This window comes from Oryctolagus cuniculus, chromosome 7 (genome assembly GCF_051225735.1).
Source record: "Oryctolagus cuniculus isolate XC-2025 breed Fujian yellow rabbit chromosome 7, ASM5122573v1, whole genome shotgun sequence".
Classification (NCBI taxonomy): Eukaryota; Metazoa; Chordata; class Mammalia; order Lagomorpha; family Leporidae; genus Oryctolagus; species Oryctolagus cuniculus.
The window spans coordinates 120,924,166-120,945,525 of record NC_142873.1 but is presented as its reverse complement, the minus strand read 5'-3'; the positions used below and the strand labels follow the sequence as shown (position 1 = coordinate 120,945,525).

General features: G+C 48.0%; 1 protein-coding gene across 3 annotated transcripts; it reads right to left on the bottom strand.

Moving 5' to 3' along the window:
• Window positions 1-2,418: 2,418 nt before the first annotated feature.
• COA7 (cytochrome c oxidase assembly factor 7) lies at window positions 2,419-18,167 on the bottom strand. Of its 3 annotated transcripts, none has more exons than XM_002715089.6 (3): window positions 17,976-18,165; window positions 15,420-15,560; window positions 2,419-4,114 (listed from the first exon to the last, which is right to left on the bottom strand). In XM_002715089.6, exons 1-3 carry the CDS (start codon window positions 18,079-18,081, stop codon window positions 3,666-3,668), a joined length of 696 nt encoding a protein of 231 aa, XP_002715135.1. In that variant the 5' UTR covers window positions 18,082-18,165; the 3' UTR covers window positions 2,419-3,665. The 3 variants fall into 3 exon arrangements, with proteins under 3 accessions (XP_002715135.1, XP_089156785.1, XP_089156786.1); XM_089300659.1 differs by having other exon boundaries at window positions 17,929-18,106; XM_089300660.1 differs by lacking the exon at window positions 2,419-4,114 and adding an exon at window positions 13,189-13,238 and having other exon boundaries at window positions 17,976-18,167.
• Window positions 18,168-21,360: the final 3,193 nt, after the last annotated feature.

Below are 21,360 nucleotides of genomic sequence, written 5' to 3'. Positions count from 1 at the left end.
CCACAATACAGGCCTCAGATTTTAATTTTTACAGCAATCTCACGTTCACGGCAAAACTGAGCTCCCGTGTTATCTCCTGCCCTCACATATATATGGCCCCCACTATCCACATCCCCCACCACAGGGTGTCCTTGATGTAATTTGTGAACCTACACAGACACATCATTACCATTCAAAGCTCATAGTTTATGAGCTTTCACTCTTGCTGTTATACATTTAGGGGTTTGGAGAAATACATAATGCCAGGTATTCGCCAGTAAAGTATCATAGATTCAGTGCCCTAAAAACCCTGTGTGCTCCAACAATTCATCCTTTCCTCCCAACTCCTCATCTTTCCACTGTCCACAATGTTTAACCCTTTTCAGAACAGATACCAGTGTCATGGAGTTGTAACCACAAAACACGTAACACATGTAGACTTTCCAGATTCTCTGTCCACTTGATACTATTATTGATTTACTGAGCCTTCACCACTTTTCATGGCCTGACAGTGCGTTTCTTTTAGCATTGAGTTGTACTCCACTGTCCAGCTGTACCAGTTTATTTATCCATCCACCGACTAAAGGACATCATGGTTGCTTTTTCCGGCAATGATAAACAGAACCGCGGCAAGCATCCACATGCTGGCTCTCGTATGAACATTTTCAGTTGCTCTGGGGAAATACCAAGGAGCAAGACTGCAGGACCCAACGGTAGGAGCATGTGTAGAAACCACTCTCCCGACGTGGCTGTACTAGCTTGTGTTCCTGCGAGCAACAGTGAGGGTTCCTGCTGCTCCACATCTTACCTGGATTTCATGTCAGTGTTCTGGATTTCAGCTTCCAGATGGCTGTAGACTTGCTAACTTGCCCTTCCCTGTGGACATGTTACATGGGGATCTTTTCATGTGCTTATTTGCCAGCTATCTTTCTTCCTTTGTGAGGTGTCTGTTAAGGTCTTTGGCCCATTTTTTAAATTTTTTATTTTATTTTTTTGACAGGCAGAGTGGACAGTGAGAGAGAGAGAGAGAAAGGTCTTCCTTTGCCGTTGGTTCACCCTCCAATGGCTGCCACGCCACGCTGATCCGATGGCAGGAGCCAGGTGCTTATCTTGGTCTCCCATGGGGTGCAGGGCCCAAGCACTTGGGCCATCCTCCACTGCACTCCCTGGCCACAGCAGAGAGCTGGCCTGGAAGAGGGGCAACCGGGACAGAATCCAGAGCCCCGACCGGGACTAGAACCCAGTGTGCCAGCACCACAGGCGGAAGATTAGCCTAGTGCGCCGCGGCGCCAGCCTGGCCCATTTAAAAAAAAAATTTTTTTTTGAGGGGCTGGCGCTGTGGCACAGCAAGTTAAAGGCCTGGCCCGAAGCGCCGGCATCCTATATGGGCACTGGTTCGAGTCCCAGCTGCTCCTCTTTTGATCCAGCTCTCTGCTATGGCCTGGCCTGGGATAGCAGTAGAAAATGGCCCAAGTCCTTGGGCCCCTGCACCCACTTGGGAGATCCAGAAGAAGTTCCTGGCTCTTGCCTTCGGATCGGTGCAGCTCCAGCCATTGCGGCCATCTGGGGAGTGAACCAGTGGATAGAAGACCTCTCTGTCTCTACTTCTCTCTGTAACTCTTTCAAATAAATAAAATAAATCTTTTAAAAAAAATTTTTTTTGAGAGACAGAGCTCCCAAACCCGACTTACTTTCTAATCGCCCACAACAAAAATAAATAAAAATAAAATAAATGCCCACAACAGTCAGTGGCTGGGCTAAAGGTAGGAGCCAGGCACTCAATCCAGGTCTCCTATGTGGGTGACAGGAACCCAATTATTTGAATTATCACTGCTGTCTCTCTGGGCTGCATTAGCAGGAAGCTGCTGGAATCATGAGCTGGAGACATGTTTCGAATTCAGGCTCTCCGATACGGGATGTGGGTGTCCTAACTGGTGGTTTAACTGCTAGGTCAAATGTTCATTCCTGGCACATTTTAAAAAAGATTTATTTACTTATTTGTGTCAGAAACAGAGAGAGTCAGAAATCTTCCATCTGCTGGTTCACCCATCAATTGATGGCAATAGTTGGGGTTGGGCCAGGCAAAAGCCAGGAGCCTAGAACTCCATCAGGTCTCCTGCTTGGGTGGTAGGCACACAAGTACTTGAGCCACCACCTGAGACTTCTCAGGCACATTAGCAAGAAGTTGGATTGGAAGTGGAGTAGCTGGGACTGGAACCAACATTCCAATATGAGATACAGGCATCACAAGCAGTGGCTTAACCTACAGCACCACAACGCCTGCTTCCCTGGCCCATTGTTAAATTAGGTTGTTTTATTATTGTTGCATTTTAAGGGTTTACTGTGGTTTTGATTCACTTTTCTCAAATGATTGCTGATGTTGAACACCTTTTCAGTGTTTATAGGCCTGCAGTTTATTTTAAGCACACCAAAAGCTTCTTTACATTTTTAAAAAAGTTTTATTCCTTTTATCACCTCCTTTGTGTACCTGGGAAAGTCCCTCTCCTTTACCAAATGAAGAAGCTAGCCGACTGTGCTTAAAAACCCTCACCCAGCAAGATTTCCTGGTAGAACAGCTGCAAAACCGGAAGCTCAAAGTAGGAGGTGATTGATATAATGGTCCCACTATCAGCAGGAAAATGACAAGCTCGCCCCCTGGTGACAAGTTAGGGGGAAAACCAAAAAAGCAAATTTTCTTAACAGGAAAGGCACACCCACCACAAAAACTACCTGGACCCTGGAGAGAATGCTAATAATACAAACTATAAATCTGTCAGATAAGTTTATTCACAGAGATTATTATTTTAATTGGAAGGGCTTGAAAATCAGAAGGAAAAAAAGCTTTAGTCCCAGGGGACAAAATATGTCACCAAGTCCTTGCTTGCAAATCCCAGCTACAGCTGCCTTGGGGATCTGCTCCCTCCAGATGCTGAGCAGGGCCAGCCAAGCACTGGAGATGCTAATTTTTAACTGAATTAGGCTGGGTTTCATCTTCTTCAGCAACCTGAAGGATATCATCCATTAAGCTGGACATTGCCTATGAATTCAAAGATCTGCCACTAGGGGCAAAAAGCATATCCACACCAATCATTATTCTTCCCAGTCTCCCAGGTGGTACCAGGACACATGCATTTGGGCCATCTTCCACTGCTTTCCCAGGCACATCAGCAGGGAGCTGGAAGTGGAGCAGCCAGGACTTGAACCAGCACCCATAAGGGCTGCCAGCACTGCAGGCGGTTTACCCACTATATCACAACACTGGCCCCTTTTCTGATTTTCAAGCACTCCTGACTAAAATAATAAGATTGACGATGACTTGGCTGATTCCCTTGGGCCCTGTGGCTGCTAATTTTCCCAACCACCTGCCATTGCTCCCCTCCTCCCACCCCACCCCAATCTTTATGGCTTTTTGGGCTCCTATTTTTCAAAGTTGCAAGAGATTGAAAACCAAGATCCCCTAATGTGTGTGTCTTCACAGATACAGCAATAGTGACTGAAATAAACCTCGCAGGCTCCAATCCAGTAGATGCCACTCTGGGGCAATGACTCTATGTAAACAGAGCTACCGATATCAAGTCCCAAGTCTTCCCGCTCCAGCAGGGTGACCTTCAAGGGCTGCATCAGGCTCAGAAACAGGAGGTGCTGGCCTCAAGCTGTCTGTCATCTGGCAGGGAGGCTGGGCCACATTACCCAAAAGTTAGGGGCTGGACATTTTTCTGCTGTTCTTTGTGCAGCTGCCGGGCCCGATCTTTTAGCAGCTCGGCCTTGGCCTCGTCTTTATCGACCCCATCCCCCAGCTTGTACATGCGGCTGGCATTGGCACAGGCCCAGACGTGACCCAGGTCGCAGGCTTTCAGCGAGTATTTACACGCCAGGCCCATGTCCTTAGGGAAGCCAGGGGCACCCTGCAAGAACATGGCACTGAGGTTGAAGCAGCTGGCGGCGTAGCCACCGTCACAGGCCCTCGTGTAGTAGTCCCTGGCCTTGCCCAGGTCAGGTTGGCCATCCTCGTTGACCTGTCCATCGTGTGCCAGGAGACCAACGTTGTGGCATGCTTCCACAGACTTCTTCCCAGGCTTCTCACACGCCATCAGAAAGCAGCTGGAGGCAGCTCGCAGGTCCTGCGTCAGTCCACCTCAGGGAAGGAGAGCAAAGGAAAAGTAAACTGAAGCCAGGGAAGAACCTAAACGTCTCAGGCCAAAGTCAGGGGACAGCTCCTGAAGATCCAGACACCGTGAGCCAAGGCAGCACAAAGGGAGGAGCCTGGTGCAGCCCAGACCTTCCAGCCTTTTCAGTCACGGGGTATTTTGTTCAAATGACCACTTATGAGGAAGCCCAAAACAGGTAAGGGAGGTAAAAACTGGGAACGATAAAAATGCCCACCTCATGGGTTTACAGCATTAATACAGCATCTCACAAGCACTTAATTACATGTTTGCTAATTTAAACACAGCTAGCTCTCTGGGTTCCACATCCATGAATTCAACCAACTACAGACTACAAATATTCAGAAAAAAAACTGCCTGTACTGAACGTGTACAGATTTTATTTCCCCTTCTTATAACCCCTTAAACAGCACAGCGTAACAACTATAGCATTTACAGAGCATTAGATATCGTAAGTAATCTAGAGATTTAGAGATTTACTTATTTCAAGGCAGAGTAACAGAGGGAGAGGAAGAGATCTTCCATCTGCTGGTTTATTCCCCAAATGACTGCAGCCAGGCACATCTGAGCCAGGCTGAAGCCAGGAACCAGGAACTCCACCCTAGACTCCCATGTGGGTGGCTGGGAGCCAAGGACTTGGGCCACCTTCTGTTGCCTTCCCAGGTGCATTAGCAAGAAGCTGGATCAGAAGCCAAGAAGCTGGGACTCGAACCAGCATAGTGATTTGGGGATGCCGGCATCGCAAGCTGCAGGTTAAGCCATTGGGCCACTTATGGTATCTAGAGATGACCTCAAGCATAAGCTAAGATGCTACTTGGGACTCGTGAATTCCACATCAGAGTCCTTGCACAGCCTGATTCCAGCTTCCTGTTAATGCGTACCCTGGGAGGCAGCAGGTGATGGCTGATGTACTTGGGTCCCTGTCACCCAAGTGGAAGACCCAAATAGAATTCTCAGGTCCTGACTGTGGCCTGGCCCAGCCCCAGCCATTGAGGGCATTGAAGAAATGAACTGAAGGCTGAGAGCTCTCTCCGCCTGTCTCTGTCTCTTAAATAATTAAAATAAAACCTCCATGTGCCATCTCTCATTCTCAAAAACCACAAACACTGTAACATCATTCTTTAAGGTAAATATTCCAAATCCACCACTTAGAAATCATCATCATCATGTGGTAAGCCCCATTCCAGCCACCTCTACAGCACGTGTTTATGTGAAGTGCTGCCAGCAGAATGGATATTGGAAGTATTTTGTAAACTGGATCATGTATGTTAGTTGTAAATACAAAATTTCACTTTGACTTTACTTGGATCTATCTGAAGAAAATCAAAAGTGAAGTGAAACAAAGGAAATGCTGACCCACAAATTAGTATTTCTGCACCACAGAGAAATTTCCTAAATGAGTCTCTAAAGGAAATCAGAAAAATATTAAAAGGCTAGCATCGGGGCCAGCGTTGTGGCATAGTAGGTTAAGTCTCCACCTATGGCGCCAGCATCCCACATGGGTACCTGTTTGAGCCCCGGCTGCTCTACTTCCAATCCATCTCTCTGCTTATGGTCTAGGAAAGCAGCAGAGGATGGCCCAAGTGCTTGAGCCCCTGCACCTATGTGGGAGACCCAGAAGAAGCTCCTGGTTCCTGGCTTCGGATCGGCCCAGTCCCAGCTGTTGTGGCCATTTGGGGAATGAACCAGCAGATGGAAGACATCTCTCTCCCCCTCTTTCTGTCTCTAACTCTCTCAAATAAATAAATAAATAAATCTAAAAAAAAAAAAAAAAAAGAAAGAAAAGACTAGAATCACCACCATATACTGTCAACCATAAAAGCAAGGACAGCCACACCTCATAAACCCTCCCTCCTTTGCCACATCTGCTGTCAGTCACATTACGTGCACCCAGACAACACAGCACAGTGATCAATGATATGTAGCCAGAAAACATGAGCTCCAGTGCTTCCTGGCTGTGTAACCTTGGGGAAGTTACACAACTGATACAAGCCTCCTTTTTCCTCATCTGCAATATAAGAGTAACAACACATATTTTATATATTGGGAGCCTGAGTATATCCTTACAAAGAACCTAGTATGGGGCCGGCACTGTGGCGTAGCGGGTAAAGCCTCAACCTGCAGTGCCAGCATCCCATATGGGCTCTGGTTCAATTCCCGGCAGCTCCACTTCTGATTCAGCTCTCTGCTATGGCCTGGGAAAGCAGAAGATGGCCTAGCTCCTTAGGCCCCTGCACCTGCGTGGGAGACCCGGAAGAAGCTCCTGGCTCCTGGCTTTGAATCGGTACAGCGCTAGCCGTTGCAGCCAATTGGGGAGTCAACTAGCAGATAGAAGACCTCTCTCACTCTTCCTCTCCTTCTCTCTGTGTAACTTTGACTTTCAAATAAATAAATAAACCTTAAAAAAAAAAAAAAGCTTAGCACATAATAACCATGGCAAATGTTATAGTTATGTTTTTATGCCAGAAAGGTTTATTTATTTTTTGAATTTTTATTTATTTGAGAGAGATATCTCCCATCTGCTGGTTTATTCTCCCTCTGTTTGCGACAACAACTAGGGCTGGACCAAGCTGAAGTCAAGAGCCTGGAATTCAGACTGTGTACTGGAGTCATCACCTGCTGCCTCCCAGGTCTGCATTAGCAGGAAGCTAGAATCAGGAGCAGAGCCCCAGCTCAAACCCAGGTACCCCACTATGGGATTCAGGTGTCCCAAGCAGTAGCTCAACTGTCACGTCAAATGCCCACTCTAAAGGTGTATGTAATTTATATTCTACCTATTCAGTAATCTTAATTAGCCCAATATTCAACCTAAATAGATTCTGCTCGTCACTAATCTTTCTATAAAAGTTTCTCCATTCCCCACTTATAAAATTTGAAGCAGAGAGAAAAAGTGAGAGACAGAGCTAGAGAGAGCGAGCTCCCATCCACTGGTTCACTCCCCAAATGCCCACAATGGTTGGGGCTGCACGGCGGCCCAAGCTAAGAGAAAAGAACTCAATCCAGGCCTCCCGTGTGGGTGGTGGGGTCCCAAATACTTGAGCCATTGACCTGCTGCCTCCTGAAGTCTGCATTGCCAGGAAGCTGAACTAGGAGCTAGAGCTGAGAATCAAACCCAGGCACTCCAGTGTGGGACAAGGACAATATATTTATTTGAAAGGCAGAGTGGCAGAGAGAGAGGGAGAAACACAGATCTTCCATCCACTTCCATCCACTCCAAAATGGCTGCCAACAGCTGGGGCTGGGCCAGGCTGAAGCCGGGAGCCAGGAACTCCAGCCAGATCTCCTAAATGGGAGGCAGGGACCCAAGTTTTGGGGCCATCTTTCGCTGCGTTTTTAGGCATATTAGCAGGGAGCTGGATTGGAAGTGAAGCAGCCAGGACTTGATCCAGCACTCTGATACAGAGTGCAGTGTCCCAAGCTGGGGCTTAAATGCCTGTGCCACAGCCCCATCAAGGGCATCAATAATCAGTGTATTAACCACTAGACCAAATGCTCCTCTCGTGAATTTTTTTTTGATTCACAGATTTTTCTACAAGAGCTCATTGATTCTCCATCTCCAGAGTTCTTTCAATTTTGATAATGTATTCCTGCCACCTTTATATTTAAATAGTATATAGTTGGGTCTTTGTGTTTATACCTATCCTGATGATCTCTGCCTTTTATTGGAGTGTGTACTTACATTTAATATAATATTAGTGATCTCAAGCTAGGTTTATGTCTATAATCTTACCTTTTCTGATTTGTCCCAAATGATTTTGTTCTTTTTTTCCCTTTTCCAGACTTGTTTTGAATTACATTGTTTCTAACATTCTATTTTATTTCCCTCAACAGCTTTTTAGTCACACCTCCTGTTTTATAAAGGTTTATCTAGCAATTATCTGTGCCCATAACTTAGCACAATCTACCATGAGTTAATATTACAGTGTTTCACACACCATGGGCAAGTCTCCTAAGGTGTCCTTCTATCCTCCGCGGTCCCAGTCTTTGTGCTATGCTGCCATGCATTCTGCTTTACTTCTCTGCATTTTGTATGCTCACAGCACACTTTTATGTTTACTTTAAACAGTCTTTTGAAGACATTAAAAACCTAGGTAAAAGTCTTAAATATACACGCATAATCAATGTTCTTTACCCTCTAGGATGAATCCTAATTTCCACCTGTTGTAATTTTCCCTCTGCCTAAACACCTTGCTTTAGCATTTCTTGTAGTGTAATATGGCTAGTGACACTTCTCTCAGCTTTTTCTAAAAATGAATTTTTTTTACCTTCAGTTTAACTTCATTTTAGTTCAAGTTATATTAAGTAATAAATAATTCACTAATGCAACTTTGACAGGTTTTTCAGTTTCTGGCTCCCACTGCTGCTGGTGAGAAGTTCATGGTCACCAGGACCATTGTACCCCAGACTGTACCTTCCTTCTATGTCTGTTCTTAGATTCTTCTCTTTCTTCGGTCATCTTGGTTGCATTTGCTGAGTTTTATGGATCTGTGGGATTTTTTTTTTTAATCAAATTTAGAAAATTTCCACTGTTATCTCTGTGAATGTGTTTATTTATTTATTTATTTATTTTAATTTATTTGACAGGTAGAGTTACAGACAGAGAGAAAGGTCTTCCTTCCATTGGTTCACTCCCCAAATGGCCGCCACGGTCAGAGCTACGCAGATCCGAAGCCAGGAGCCATGTGCTTCTTCCTGGTCTCCCACACAGGTGCAGGGCCCAAGCACTTGGGCCATCCTCCACTGCCTTCCCAGGCCACAGCAGAGAGCTGGACTGGAAGAGGAGCAACCGGGACTAGAACCTGGCACCCATATGGGATGCTGGCGCCGCAGGCGGAGGATTAACCTAGTGTGCCACTGCGCCGGCCCCAGAACGTGTTTTCTGTTCCAGCATCTCTTGCTTCTGTTAGGCTGCCAGATATGGAACCACAATTTGAAGCTCTGTTGTTTTTCTTGTCCCCCGCCTTTAGCAATGTTTCCCCTCAATTTGAGTTAAGATAATATATATAGCTTCCTCATCAAGTTCATTGATCTTTCAAGTTCACGGAATTCTTTTTCTTTTCAAATGTCTAATTTGCTGTTAAGTCTTACCAGTTAATTTTTTTCTTCAAATATGTTTTTCAATTCTGGAATTTCATTTTTTTAAATAGTTTTAATTTCTCTATTGAGATTCCTTATCTGTTCATTCATTAGGTCTATCTTTTATGTAAATCCATAAACATATTTTTATGTCCACTTAAAAATACTTGAGTGTGAGGCGGGCATTGTGGCATAGTAAGTAATGCCACTGCCTGCAGTAGGGAAATCCACAAATACATGGAAATCAAACAACTGACTCTTAAACAACCAATACATCCAAAAGAAATGAAAAGGGAAATTAAAAAACATTTCAAGGGGCAGACACTTGACACAGCAGTTAAGATGCTGCTTGGGATACCCACATCCCATATCAGAGCACCAGTGTAAGACCCAGCTTCTCCATTCCAAACCAGCTCCCTGCTAATGTCGCTGGGAAGCAGCAGAGGATGCCTCAGTACTTGAGTCCCTGACTCCCACGTGGGAGACCAAGATGGAGTTCCTGGCCCCTGGCCCCTGGCCCCTGGCTCCTGGCTGGCTCCAGCCTGGCCCACGCCCAGCTGTTGCAGCCATTTTTGAAGTGAACCAGTGGATGATGGACAATCTTCCTCCCACTGCCACCTGGTAACTCTTTCTTTAAAAACAAAAACAAAAACAAAAAACAATTTTTCATTTATTTGAAAGTCAGGGATACAGAGAGAAAGAGAGAAGGAGAAAGCGATCTTGCATCCCCAGAATGCCAAAGCAGCCACCGCTGGGCCAGGCTGAAACCAGGAACTTCAATCAGGTCCCCCATGTGGGTAGCAGAGGCACAGACACTTGGGCCCTCCTCCTCCAATGCTTTTCCCAGGCTGTCAACAGAGAGCCAGATCGGAAGTGGAGTAGCCAGGACAAGAACCGGCACCCATATGGGATGCTTGCATACAGGTAGCAGCTTTATCTGCTATGCCACAACACCAGCCCCAGTCACTCTTTCTTTTCTAATTATTAATTATTTATTTATTTATTTATTGACAGGCAGAGCTAGTGAGAGAGAGAGAGAGAGAGAGAGAGAGAAAGGTCTTTCTTTTCCATTGGTTCACCCCCAAATGGCTGCCACGGCCGGCGTGCTGCGCTGATCTGAAGCCAGGAGCCAGGTGCTTCTCCTGGTCTCCCATGCAGGTGCAGGGCCCAAGCACTTGGGCCATCCTCCACTGCCTTCCCGGACCACAGCAGAGAGCTGGACGGGAAGAGGAGCAACTGGGACAGAATCCAGAGCCCCAACCGTGACTAGAACCCTGAGTACCGGCGCCGCAGGCGGAGGATTAGCCTAGTGAGCCACGGCGCTGGCCTTTTCTTTTTTTACTTTATTTATTTTTTTATTTGACAGGTAGAGTTATAGACAGAGAGAGAGACACAGAGAGAAAGGTCTTCCTTCCATTGGTTCATACCCCAAATGGCCACTACAGCCAGTGCTGCGCCAATCCGAAGCCAGGAGACAGGTGCTTCTTCCTGGTCTCCCATGCAGGTGCAGGGCCCAAACACTTGGGTCATCCTCCACTGCCTTCCTGGGCCACAGCAGAGAGCTGGACTGGAAGAGGAGCACCCAGGACTAGAACCCAGCGCCCATATGGGATGGTAGTGCCACAGGCGGAAGATAAACCAAGTGAGCTACGGCGCTGGCCCCTCCAGTCACTCTTTCAATAAATAAGTAAACCTTTAAAAAATACCTAAGTTCCAGAATCAACCTAAGTGTTAGCTGACAGATGAATGGATAAGTTTATATACAAAGAAATACCAGTCTTTAAAACAAGAGAAGGAAATGCTGTCATTTGCAACAGCATGGATGACCTTCACGTCATTACGGAGAACAGACATGCTAAGTTAATAAGCCAGGTGCCAAAAGATGAGTATCACATGATCTCACATATATGTAGAATCCAAAACAATCAAATCATAGAAGCAGAGAGCTAAAAGATGATTGCCACTAGCTGGTGCTGTGGTACAGTGGGTAAAGCCACCATCTGCAACTCCAGAGTCCCATATGGGCGCTGGTTCAAGTTCTGGCTGTTCCACTTTTTTTTTTTTTTTTTTTTTTTGGACAGGCAGAGTGGACAGTGAGAGAGAGAGACAGAGAGAAAGGTCCTCCTTCCGCCGCTGGTCCACCCCACAATGGCCGCCGCAGCCGGCGCGCTGCGGCCGGCGCACCGCGCTGATCCGATGGCAGGAGCCAGGAGCCAGGTGCTTTTTCCTGGTCTCCCATGGGGCGCAGGGCCCAAGCACCTGGGCCATCCTCCACTGCACTCCCTGGCCACAGCAGAGAGCTGGCCTGGAAGAGGGGCAACCGGGACAGAATCCGGCGCCCCGACCGGGACCAGAACCCGGTGCGCCGGCGCCGCTAGGCGGAGGATTAGCCTAGTGAGCCGCGGTGCCGGCCCCGGCTGTTCCACTTTTGATCCAGCTCCCTGCTAATGCGCCTGGGAGAGCAGTGAAAGATGGCTCCAGTCCCTGGGCCCCTGCACCCACGTGGAAGGACCATTAGAAGCTCCTGGATCCTGGCTCCAGATCGACCCAGCTCTGGCCATTGTGCCCATTTGAGGAGTGAACCAGCAAATGGGAGATTTTTCTCTCTGTTTCTATAACTCTGCCTTTCAAATAAGAAAGTAAGTAAGTAAGTAAGTAAGTAAGTAAATAAATAAATAAGGTGGTTGTTGGATCTAGGGGATGGTGAGGAGGGCAGAATCAGGAAATGCTGGCCAAAGTTTACAAAATTTCAGTTAAGCTGGATGTATGAATCCTGGGGATCTAACAGCAAGGTGGCTACAGTTAGAAGAGAGTAGATCTTATGTTCTTATCACACACAAAAAAGATGACTGTGAGGTGATGGATAGTTACCTTGATTGTGCTAATCACTTTACAATGTATACATATTCTCAGTTACTTCATTTTGAGGGGCAGGGGTCATGATGGAGTGGGTTAATCTGCCACTTGGGATGCCTATATCCTGAATCAGAGTGACTGGGATCAAGTCCCACCTCTGCTTCTGACCAGCTCCCTACTAACGTGCCTGGGAGGTTGCAGTTAATGGCTTAAGTGCTTGGGCTCCTGCTACCTATATGGGAGACCTGTATAGAGATCTGGGCTCCTGGCTTTTGGCCCGGCCTGGCCCAGGTTGCTACAGTCCTTTCATAAGTGAAGCAGCAGTGGAACATCAATCTCTCTCACACATGTGCTCTGTTGCTCTGCCCTTCAAACAGATGGAAATAAAATTAAGGAAATAATAATAAGGGGCCAGTGTTGTGGCATAGTAGGTTAAGTCTCTACCTGTAGTGCCAGCATCTCATTTGGGCACCAGTTCTAGTCCCGGCTGCTCTCTGCTATGGCCTGAGAAAGGAATGGAGGATGGCCCAAGTGTTTGGACCCATGCCCCCTTGTGGAAGACCCTGAAGAAGCTCCTGGCTCCTGCCTTTGGACAGGCCTCGCTCCAGCCTTTGCGGTCATTTGGGGAGTGAACCAGTAGATGGAAGACTTTTCTGTCTGTAACTCTGACTTAGAAATAAATAATTCTTTAAAACATATTAAAAATAATAAAATAAATACTACCACAGATGCCAAGTCCATGAAGAAGAAATCCACAGCTTCAGAGAATCAGAAGGACATCTGCAGGGCAGGCCTACACCTAGCAGTTCAGAAGCCAGTTAGGCTACTCAGGTCCCACGTTGGAGTCCTAGATTTGACACCCAGTCCTGGCTCCTGATGAGATTCCTGCTCATGTAGGCCCTGGCAGGCAGCAATAGCTGGTTTCCTGTCACCTACATGGGAGACCTGGATTGAATCACCAGCTCCCAGCTTCCACCTTGCCTAGTCTCAGCCACTGCAGACATCCGAGGAGTGAGTCCCAGATGAGTGAGTCCCAGCAGATGGGAGCCCTTTGTCTCTTTCTGCCTCTCTCAAAAAAAAAAAAAAAAAAAAAAAAGACATCCTAGACATCCTCCTCTCATCCTCTTCAAACTTTCACTGAAGTAACCAGTAGGCTGAGCACTGGGAACAGAGAAACACAAGACCAACAAATTGTGTCCTCAGTCCTTGAGAAGCTCACGACACAGCAACTAACATATTCCTTATTTGGGTGGTTTTAAAATATGCTCATAGGCTGGCGCCGCAGCTCACTAGGCTAATCCTCCGCCTAGCGGCGCCGGCACACCAGGTTCTAGTCCCGGTTGGGGCGCCGGATTCTGTCCCGGTTGCCCCTCTTCCAAGCCAGCTCTCTGCTGTGGCCAGGGAGTGCAGTGGAGGATGGCCCAGGTGCTTGGGCCCTGCACCCCGTGGGAGACCAGGAAAAGCACCTGGCTCCTGCCATCGGATCAGTGCGGTGCGCCGCCCGCAGCACGCTGGCCACGGCGGCCATTGGAGGGTGAACCAACGGCAAAGGAAGACCTTTCTCTCTCTGTCTCTCTCTCTCACTATCCACTCTGCCTGTCAAAAAAATAAATAAATAAATAAATAATATGCTCATAAATTCCTAGAGTCCCCTCCTTGCAGGGCTGGAATGTAAGGCCTTTCCTAGTAGTGTGCACTACTAGGAGTCACTTTTTTTCTTTTAAAGACTTATTTATTTATTTGAAAGCGTTACAGAGAGGGAGGAGGAAAGAGAGATCTTCCATCTGCTGGTTCAGTCCCCAAAAAGCTGCAATGGCCAGGGCTAGGCCAGCTTGAAGCCAGGAACCAGGAGCTTCTGGGTTTTCCAGGTGAGTGCAGGGGCCCAAGCACCCGGGCCATCCTCCACCGCCTTCCCAGACACATTAGCAGGGACCTGGATTGGAAGCAGAGCAGCTGGAACTTGAACCGGAGCCCATAAGTGATGCTGGCACTACAGATGTCAGCTTAACCTGCTACACCACAGAGCAGGCTCCGGTAACTCACTTTTTTTGTTTTTAAATTTATTTATTTTATTTGAAAGGCAGAGTTACAGAGAGAGAGAGGGGTAAGAAACAGAGAGAGAGAGAGAGATCTTCCATCCACTAGTTCACTCCCTAAATGATTGCAATGGCCATGTCTAGGCCAGGCCACAGTCAGAAGCCAGTGGCTTCTTCTGGGTCTCCCATGAGGGTACAGGGGCCCAAGCACTTGAACCATCCTCCACTGCCTTCCCTGCATTAGCAGCGAGCTGGATTAGAAATGGCACAGCTGGGACTTGAACCAGCGGCAATATGAGATGCTGGCACCGCAGGCAGTGGCTTAACCTGCTATGCCTTAGTGCCGGCCCCGTGACTGACTTCTAATAAACTCTGAGAATGAAACAGATATGGAAAAGTGGGGCCAGCATTGTAGCTTATTGGGTAAAGCCACCACCTGGGATGTCAGCATCCCATATGGGCAATAGTTTGTGTCCTGGTTGCACCCCTTCAGATCTAGCTCCCTGCTAATGGCCTGAGAAAAGCAGTGTAAGATGGCCCAAGTTTTTGGGCCCTTGTCACCCACATGGGAGACTTGAAAGAAGATCCTAGCTCCTGGCTTAGGCCTGGCCAAGCTCTGGTTGTGGCCACCTGGGGAGTGAACCAACAGTTGGATGATCTCCCTCTCTCTGTCTCTGTCATTCTTCCTCTCAAATAAATGAATAAATAAATAAATCTTAAAGAAAAAAAAATTAAGGATCAGAGGTCTGCTGATAACAGCTGGCAAGGAGCAGAGCCTTTGCCAAGAGCCATGTGAGTGAGTCAACTTAGGGCTGGAAACTCCAGCTCCAGTCAGGTCTTCAAAAGACTGCAGCCCTGGCTCACGGGCCACCGTGTTGACTGTGACCTCATCCAGCTAAACCACTCCTGAGTTCCTGACCCACAGATACCGTGTGGGAAATCTGTTAATTTAGCAACACAATATTAAACACTACTCTAGTAATGACAGCTATTAAGGCATGAGGAGAAAAGCCAGAAGCAAGGGAATTAATAATTATTGAGGCATGTGTTACAACCCTAGAAAGTATGAACTACTTGTTCCATTTTACAAATGATGTCACTGAGGCAAAGAGTTAAAGTCACTGGCTCAAGTCCCACTCCCTGCAAACCGCATTCCCACTCTGCCAGCCCTTGTCTCCAAATCTTCTTCCAAGATGCTTCCCCAGTGCCTGTGAGGGCCCCGCAGTGAAGAGAGCTCAGCATGAGGCCAGGTGTGATGACAGCACCATACCAACACTAAACACCAGAAAAGCAGGCCCCTCCTTACCTTTCCCAGTCACATAATAGGAGCCCAGTTTGTAGCAGCTATCGCTGTGCTTGTATTCTTCACAGTTGAACTTCAGCACCTTGGCAGCCTCATCAAAATTCTTCTGGATCCCTTCCAAATAGTCCACCAGCCGATAGCAACCTGCAGGGAGAGGTCCAGAGCTGTTCGTGTCTGCAGCAACTGTGCAGACTTTCGTGTAAGACCAGTCCCTCCTCTCGAGATGTGGCAAGCTGACCTCAATGCAAAGAAGGCAGATGGTATTCAGCCATTCTGACAGACAGCACTGTCTACCCCTGGCCAGGGACTGAGCCATGTACGGACTGGGGAGACCTCAGCCCCACACTCGTCAGCTTTTCTGCTCCCTGCCAGCCAGGTCCAAAGACAAACTAACTTCCATGATTGAAACATTCCAGGCTTTGGAACATCTCATGAAGTTCTAAATGAAAACTCAGAGCAGGCATCGTGGTGCAGCGGGTTAAGCCGCTTAGAACATCTGCGTCCCACATTGGAGTGCCAGTTGGAATCCTGGCTACTCTATGCTTCCAATCCAGCTTCCTGTTAATGCGCCTAGATGGCAATGGATGCTGGTCCAAGTATTGGGTTCCCGCCTCGCATGTGGAAGACCCAGATGGAGTTCCTGGCTCTGGGCTTTCCCTGGCCCAGACTCAGCTATTGCAGGCTCTTGGGGAGAGAACCAGCAGACAGAAGATACCTTGTCTCTCCGACTCTATCAACTACTCTGCATTTACAATAAATAAATAAGTCTTGAAAAACAAAAGAAACCCCAAAGGGCTCATGGGAGAGCCTTCAAAGCAGCAAGAAAGATGCTACAATGACAGTCCCTTACTCCTCAGTCAGGCTCGGAACAAGCAGTCCAAAGGAAACAAAAGACAATTAGCAAAGAAGCTGGGAATGGGCTCCGCCGGCAGCTTCCCAGGCCCAGCAGGCCTCTTTCCTCACCATCTCTTCCCTCTCCCCTTCCTCTTCATCCCCGATGACACCACACATCATCTCTCATTCATTTTCTTATTTTTAAAATATTTATTTATTTATTTGGAAGGCAGCTATGGGGAGTGTAGGGGTGGAGAGAGAGATCTTCCGTCCACTGGTTCAGTCCCCAAATGACTGCAAGGACAGGGCTGGGCCAAGCTGAAGCCAGGTGCTAAGAACTCCATCTAGGTCTTCCACAAGGGTGGCAGGGGCGTCTTCTGCCACTTTCCCAGGCACATTAGCAAGGATCTGGGTTGGAAGTGGAGCAGCCAGGACTTGAACAGATGCTCATATGTATGCCAGCATTGAAGGCGGCAGTTTAACCTGCTGTGCCACAATGCTGGCCTCTTTTTTTTTTTAAGGTTTATTTATTTGGCCGGCACCGTGGCTCACTTGGCTAATCCTCTGCCTGCAGCACTGGCATCCCGGGTTCTAGTCCCAGTTGGGGTGCCGGATTCTGTCCCGGTTGCCCCTCTTCCAGGCCAGCTTTCTGCTGCGGACTGGGAGTGCAGTGGAGGATGGCCCAAGTGCTTGGGCCCTGCACCCACATGGGAGACCAGGGGAAGCACCTGGCTCCTGGCTTCAGATCAGCGCAGCGCGCCGGCTGCAGCGGCTGTTGGGGGGTGAACCAACGGAAAAAGCAAGACCTCTCTCTCTCTCTCTCTCACTGTCTAACTCTGCCTGTCAAAAAAAAAATTTTTTTTTTAAATGTCGGATGGGTGTTGTGGTGCAGCAAGTTAAGCTACGGCTTGGGACACATGCAACTCAATGCTTCCCATCCACCCTCCTGCTAATGCACCTGGGAGGCAGCTGGTGATGGCCCAGGTGCTTGGGCTCTTGCCAACACGTGCCTCCTGCCTTTCACATAAGCAAGTCTTTTTAAAAAAGAAGTAGCTATGTCCTGTTCTGGAAACCAGACTTCAAGCTATTAGAAGGCACAGCTGTGTCGGTTTTTTTGCCTTAAAAAAAAAAAAAAAAAAAAAAAAGTGGGAACAAAAAAACACCTGAGGTACTGGCTGTTCTGGGTAACCACCTTTTGCCCCTGCAAACTCGGCCAAATTCCCGTCTGGGGGCTTTTCCTGTTAGCTCTGCCTGGCACAGAACTGCAGGATACACTTCCTTCCCCAAGCTTGATGCAAATGTCACTTTCCCAGTGCTTCCTTCTACCACTCGATTTAAAACCGCCCTCCTGAACTCCTGATACCCGGTTCTTCTTCCCACAGCACGCGTTACTCTCCACCACACTCCTTCATGTGTTTCCTTATGCTTACTGTCTGATTCCCCACACTGGATTGTAAGCTCGTTGAGGACAGAGAATCTGATCTCTTCCCTGACGTATCCTATCCTTCACTCCTTCCCCAGTGCCCAAGCACTCCCCTCCTTCCCGCCCCGGCCTCGGTCCCCGCGCGGCATTCGCTCCCACCCCGCGAGAGCCCAGCAAACCGGCAAGGTCGCGAGCGCCCCACGTGTGCTTAGTTTGCACCCTCGTCCCGCCCGGCTCCCTCCAGAGGTCTCTCACCCGATTCCCGCCCCCACGTGTCCCCAGGCTGCGCCGCCGCCGCTCACCGTCCGGGTCCTTCTCGCGGTAGCACTGGTAGTTGCACTCCACCTCCATGTTCTCTAAAAACGACTTGACCTGCTCCTCATCCTGGAAGTCCACCAAGCCGGCCATGGCTCCGGCGCTCCCAGCCCGGGTCGGCCCCGCGCCCCGCCCCGCGGTCACGTGGGCCGGCGGAGGGGCGGGGCGGGGGCGGGGCGGGACTCCGAGCCCATGGCGGTGAACTGCGGCTTCCCGGCAGTGCTCGCGCTGTTGAAGTCTCTGCTGTCCGGTTCTCTCCTGCTAGCTTTGTTCCTAAAGCTGGTGACGGTTTTTCTGCAGCTCCAGCTGTTCCTGCTTTGCAGCCTTAGTGGTTTTCTGCCGACAGTCATGTATGCATCCGTCCATCCTTTCATTAGTTTGCTAATCCCTAAGCGCCTACTGAATGCGTCACCTGGTGCTTGGTTCTAGCGATAGGACAGCTGGGGAGTAGGGTCCCTGCCTTCAAAGAGCTTGCAGTTTAGTGAGAACACATTAGTTCGTTCATTCTGTTCCCGCTTTGAGCGTTTGCTAGGTGTGAGATATAGCTGGACGGTGCAGTGGGAAGTCTGACTCATCTCTCTCTACCTTCCTTCCGGCCATCGACAGGACTGACCTAAGGAATGACTGGCCCTGGGATGTGCTTTCTGAAATGCAGCAGCGACAGTTTGTAGCAATGTCGCTGTTAGATCATGCTTAAACCCTGCTGAACTTTGCCCCAGGCTCTATTTCAATACTCTGTGCTAATTGACTCATTTCGTTTTCACTGGACACTGAGATGGATATAATTTACCCTCAATCTGCAGATAAGGAAAATGAGGTCCAGAGAGGTCAAAGAACTTGTCCAAGGTCGCAGTAAATGAGGGAATAGGTATGCAACGCATATGTTTTGAAGAAAAGAATGAATGTATTAGAGGAGCAACACGGCAAGGAGATGGGGAAGAGACACTTCACCTGTTTTGCTTTGTGTTCCTGCTTAGAACTATCAGTTCTAGAAAGCCTAACCAAAAAGCTCTCCCAAGAAAGTCAGTTCCTACTCATCTCTGAATCTCCTGCAGGCCTGGTCTAGAGCCCTTAGAGGAACTCAATCCATGGTTTGCCATCACCTATAGCAGTGCTTCCCAATGTCTCCACTACTAAGCTGTTCCTAAAGGCAGTGGATCGCGGGCCACATCCAGACTTCCTTACTGAGGAGCAGCTTTCCGCAGCCAGGACATGTCTTTGAACTCCTGGTTTCATTTTTTCGATTCATAGGGTTTTGCGATCAATTCCATAATACAGCTTTCAAGATATAACACAAGAAGACTGCTTTGTCCCCAAGTCTTTGAATAAAACTAACGCTCCAGGGAGATTCACCACATTTTTGGGAAAATATTTATCTATTTATTTGGAAGAGAGAGAGAGAGAGAGTTGGATCCTCCATCTGATCACTCCCCTATAAGGCTACAGTAGCCAGAGCTGGGCCAGGCCATAGCAACAAGCCAGGAACCCCATCTGGGTCTCCCACATGGGTGGTAGGGGTCCATCACTTGAGCCATCATCACTGCCTCCCAGGATCACATCAGCAGGAAGCTGGGTCAGAAGCAGAGCAGCCAGGACATGAACCAGCCTCATGTATAGGGGATGTGTAAGCATTCCAAGTGGTGATTCAACCCTCGACACCCATCACAAAATATGATTTCTGTGACCTTTGTGCCAGTCACTCAGCCAAGAACAGAGCAGAGGTCCACCAGAATGACACAGGTAACTAAAGTCAAGGACTGCCCTCAAGTGTACAGTGCTTTTCACTTAATATTTGCTGAGTTGAACCACATTGAAATGAGATCACCTGAGCAGTAGAGGGCAATAGAGAGTTTGGTTGGTGACAAGTTGGGACTATGAAATCACATATTAAAAAAAAATTTTTTTAAGGGGACCGTTGGTGCTGTGGCTTAGCAGGTAAAACTGCCTCCTGCAGTGCTGGCATCCCATATGGGCACTGGTTTGAGTCCCGGCTGCTCCACTTCCAATCTGGCTCTCTGCTATGGCCTGGGAAAGCAGTAGAAGATGGCGCAAGGTCTCTGGCCCCTGTACCCTTGTGGGAGACCTGGAAGAAGCTCCTGGCTTCAGATTGGCACAGCTCCAACCATTGGGGCCAATTGGGGAATGAACCAGCAGATGGAAGACCTCTCTCTCTCTCTGCCTCTCCTCTCTGTGTGTAACTCTTTCAAGTAAATAAATAAATCTTTTTTAAAAATAGTGTTTTTAAAAATATATTAGATTAACAAAGATTGGGATCCTATGTTTGTGAGGATGCTGGCAAATCAGCATCCTATACGCTGCTGGTGGGAATACAGTGGAAGCCTCTTAATATTCAGTTAATTTAAAATCTGCTTATATTTTAGACATTCAACATCTAAGTATGCCTCCTACAGAAATTCTCACACTTTGTACAATTTTTGTTGCTGTTCTTGTTGTTCTTGTAATAGAAACAACAGGACCATTTTTTGTGGTTCAGTGGGTTAAGCCTCTGCTCACCATGCCTGGATCCCTGCAGGCTGTCCTGGCTCTTCTGCTTTCCACTCAACTTCCTGCTGATGCGTCTGGGAAGGCAGTGGAAGACGCCCAAGTGCTGGACCCTTGCCTCTCATATATTTCAGCCTGGCCCTGACCTGGCTATTGTGGTCATTTGGGGAGTGAACCAAGGGATGGAAATCTCTCTCTCTCTCTGCCTTTTTTTTTTTTTTTTTTTTTTTTTTTTTTTTTTTTTGACAGGCAGAGTGGACAGTGAGAGACAGAGACAGAGAGAAAGGTCTTCCTTTACTGTTGGTTCACCCTCCAATGGCCGCCGCAGCCGCCGCGCTGCGGCCGGCGCACAGCGCTGATCTGAAGGCAGGAGCCAGGTGCTTCTCCTGGTCTCCCATGGGGTACAGGGCCCAAGGACTTGGGCCATCCTCCACTGCACTCCCTGGCCACAGCAGAGAGCTGGCCTGGAAGAGGGGCAACTGGGACAGAATCCGGTGCCCCAACCGGGACTAGAACCCGGTGTGCTGGCGCCACAGGGCAGAGGATTAGCCTATTGAGCCACGGTGCCGGCCTGTCACTCTGCCTTTCAAATGAAAAAAAAAAATTTTTTTAAAGAAGTAACAAATGTTCAATAATAGACTTGAATGCAATGTAGACAGTAACAAAAATAAAATGGTGCTGTTCATACCAGCATTGAAAGGTAGTTTGTATTGTTAGGTGAAAAAAGAAGTTGCATAGTATAACTTAAATTTTTGTTTTAAAATTAACCTTTGGTATATTCATAGAAAAAAAGAGGAGGGAAAACACACTGAACTGTTAATAGTTGCTATCCATAGGCTGAAATGGAGAAAGAAATAGTGTGCAGAGGGC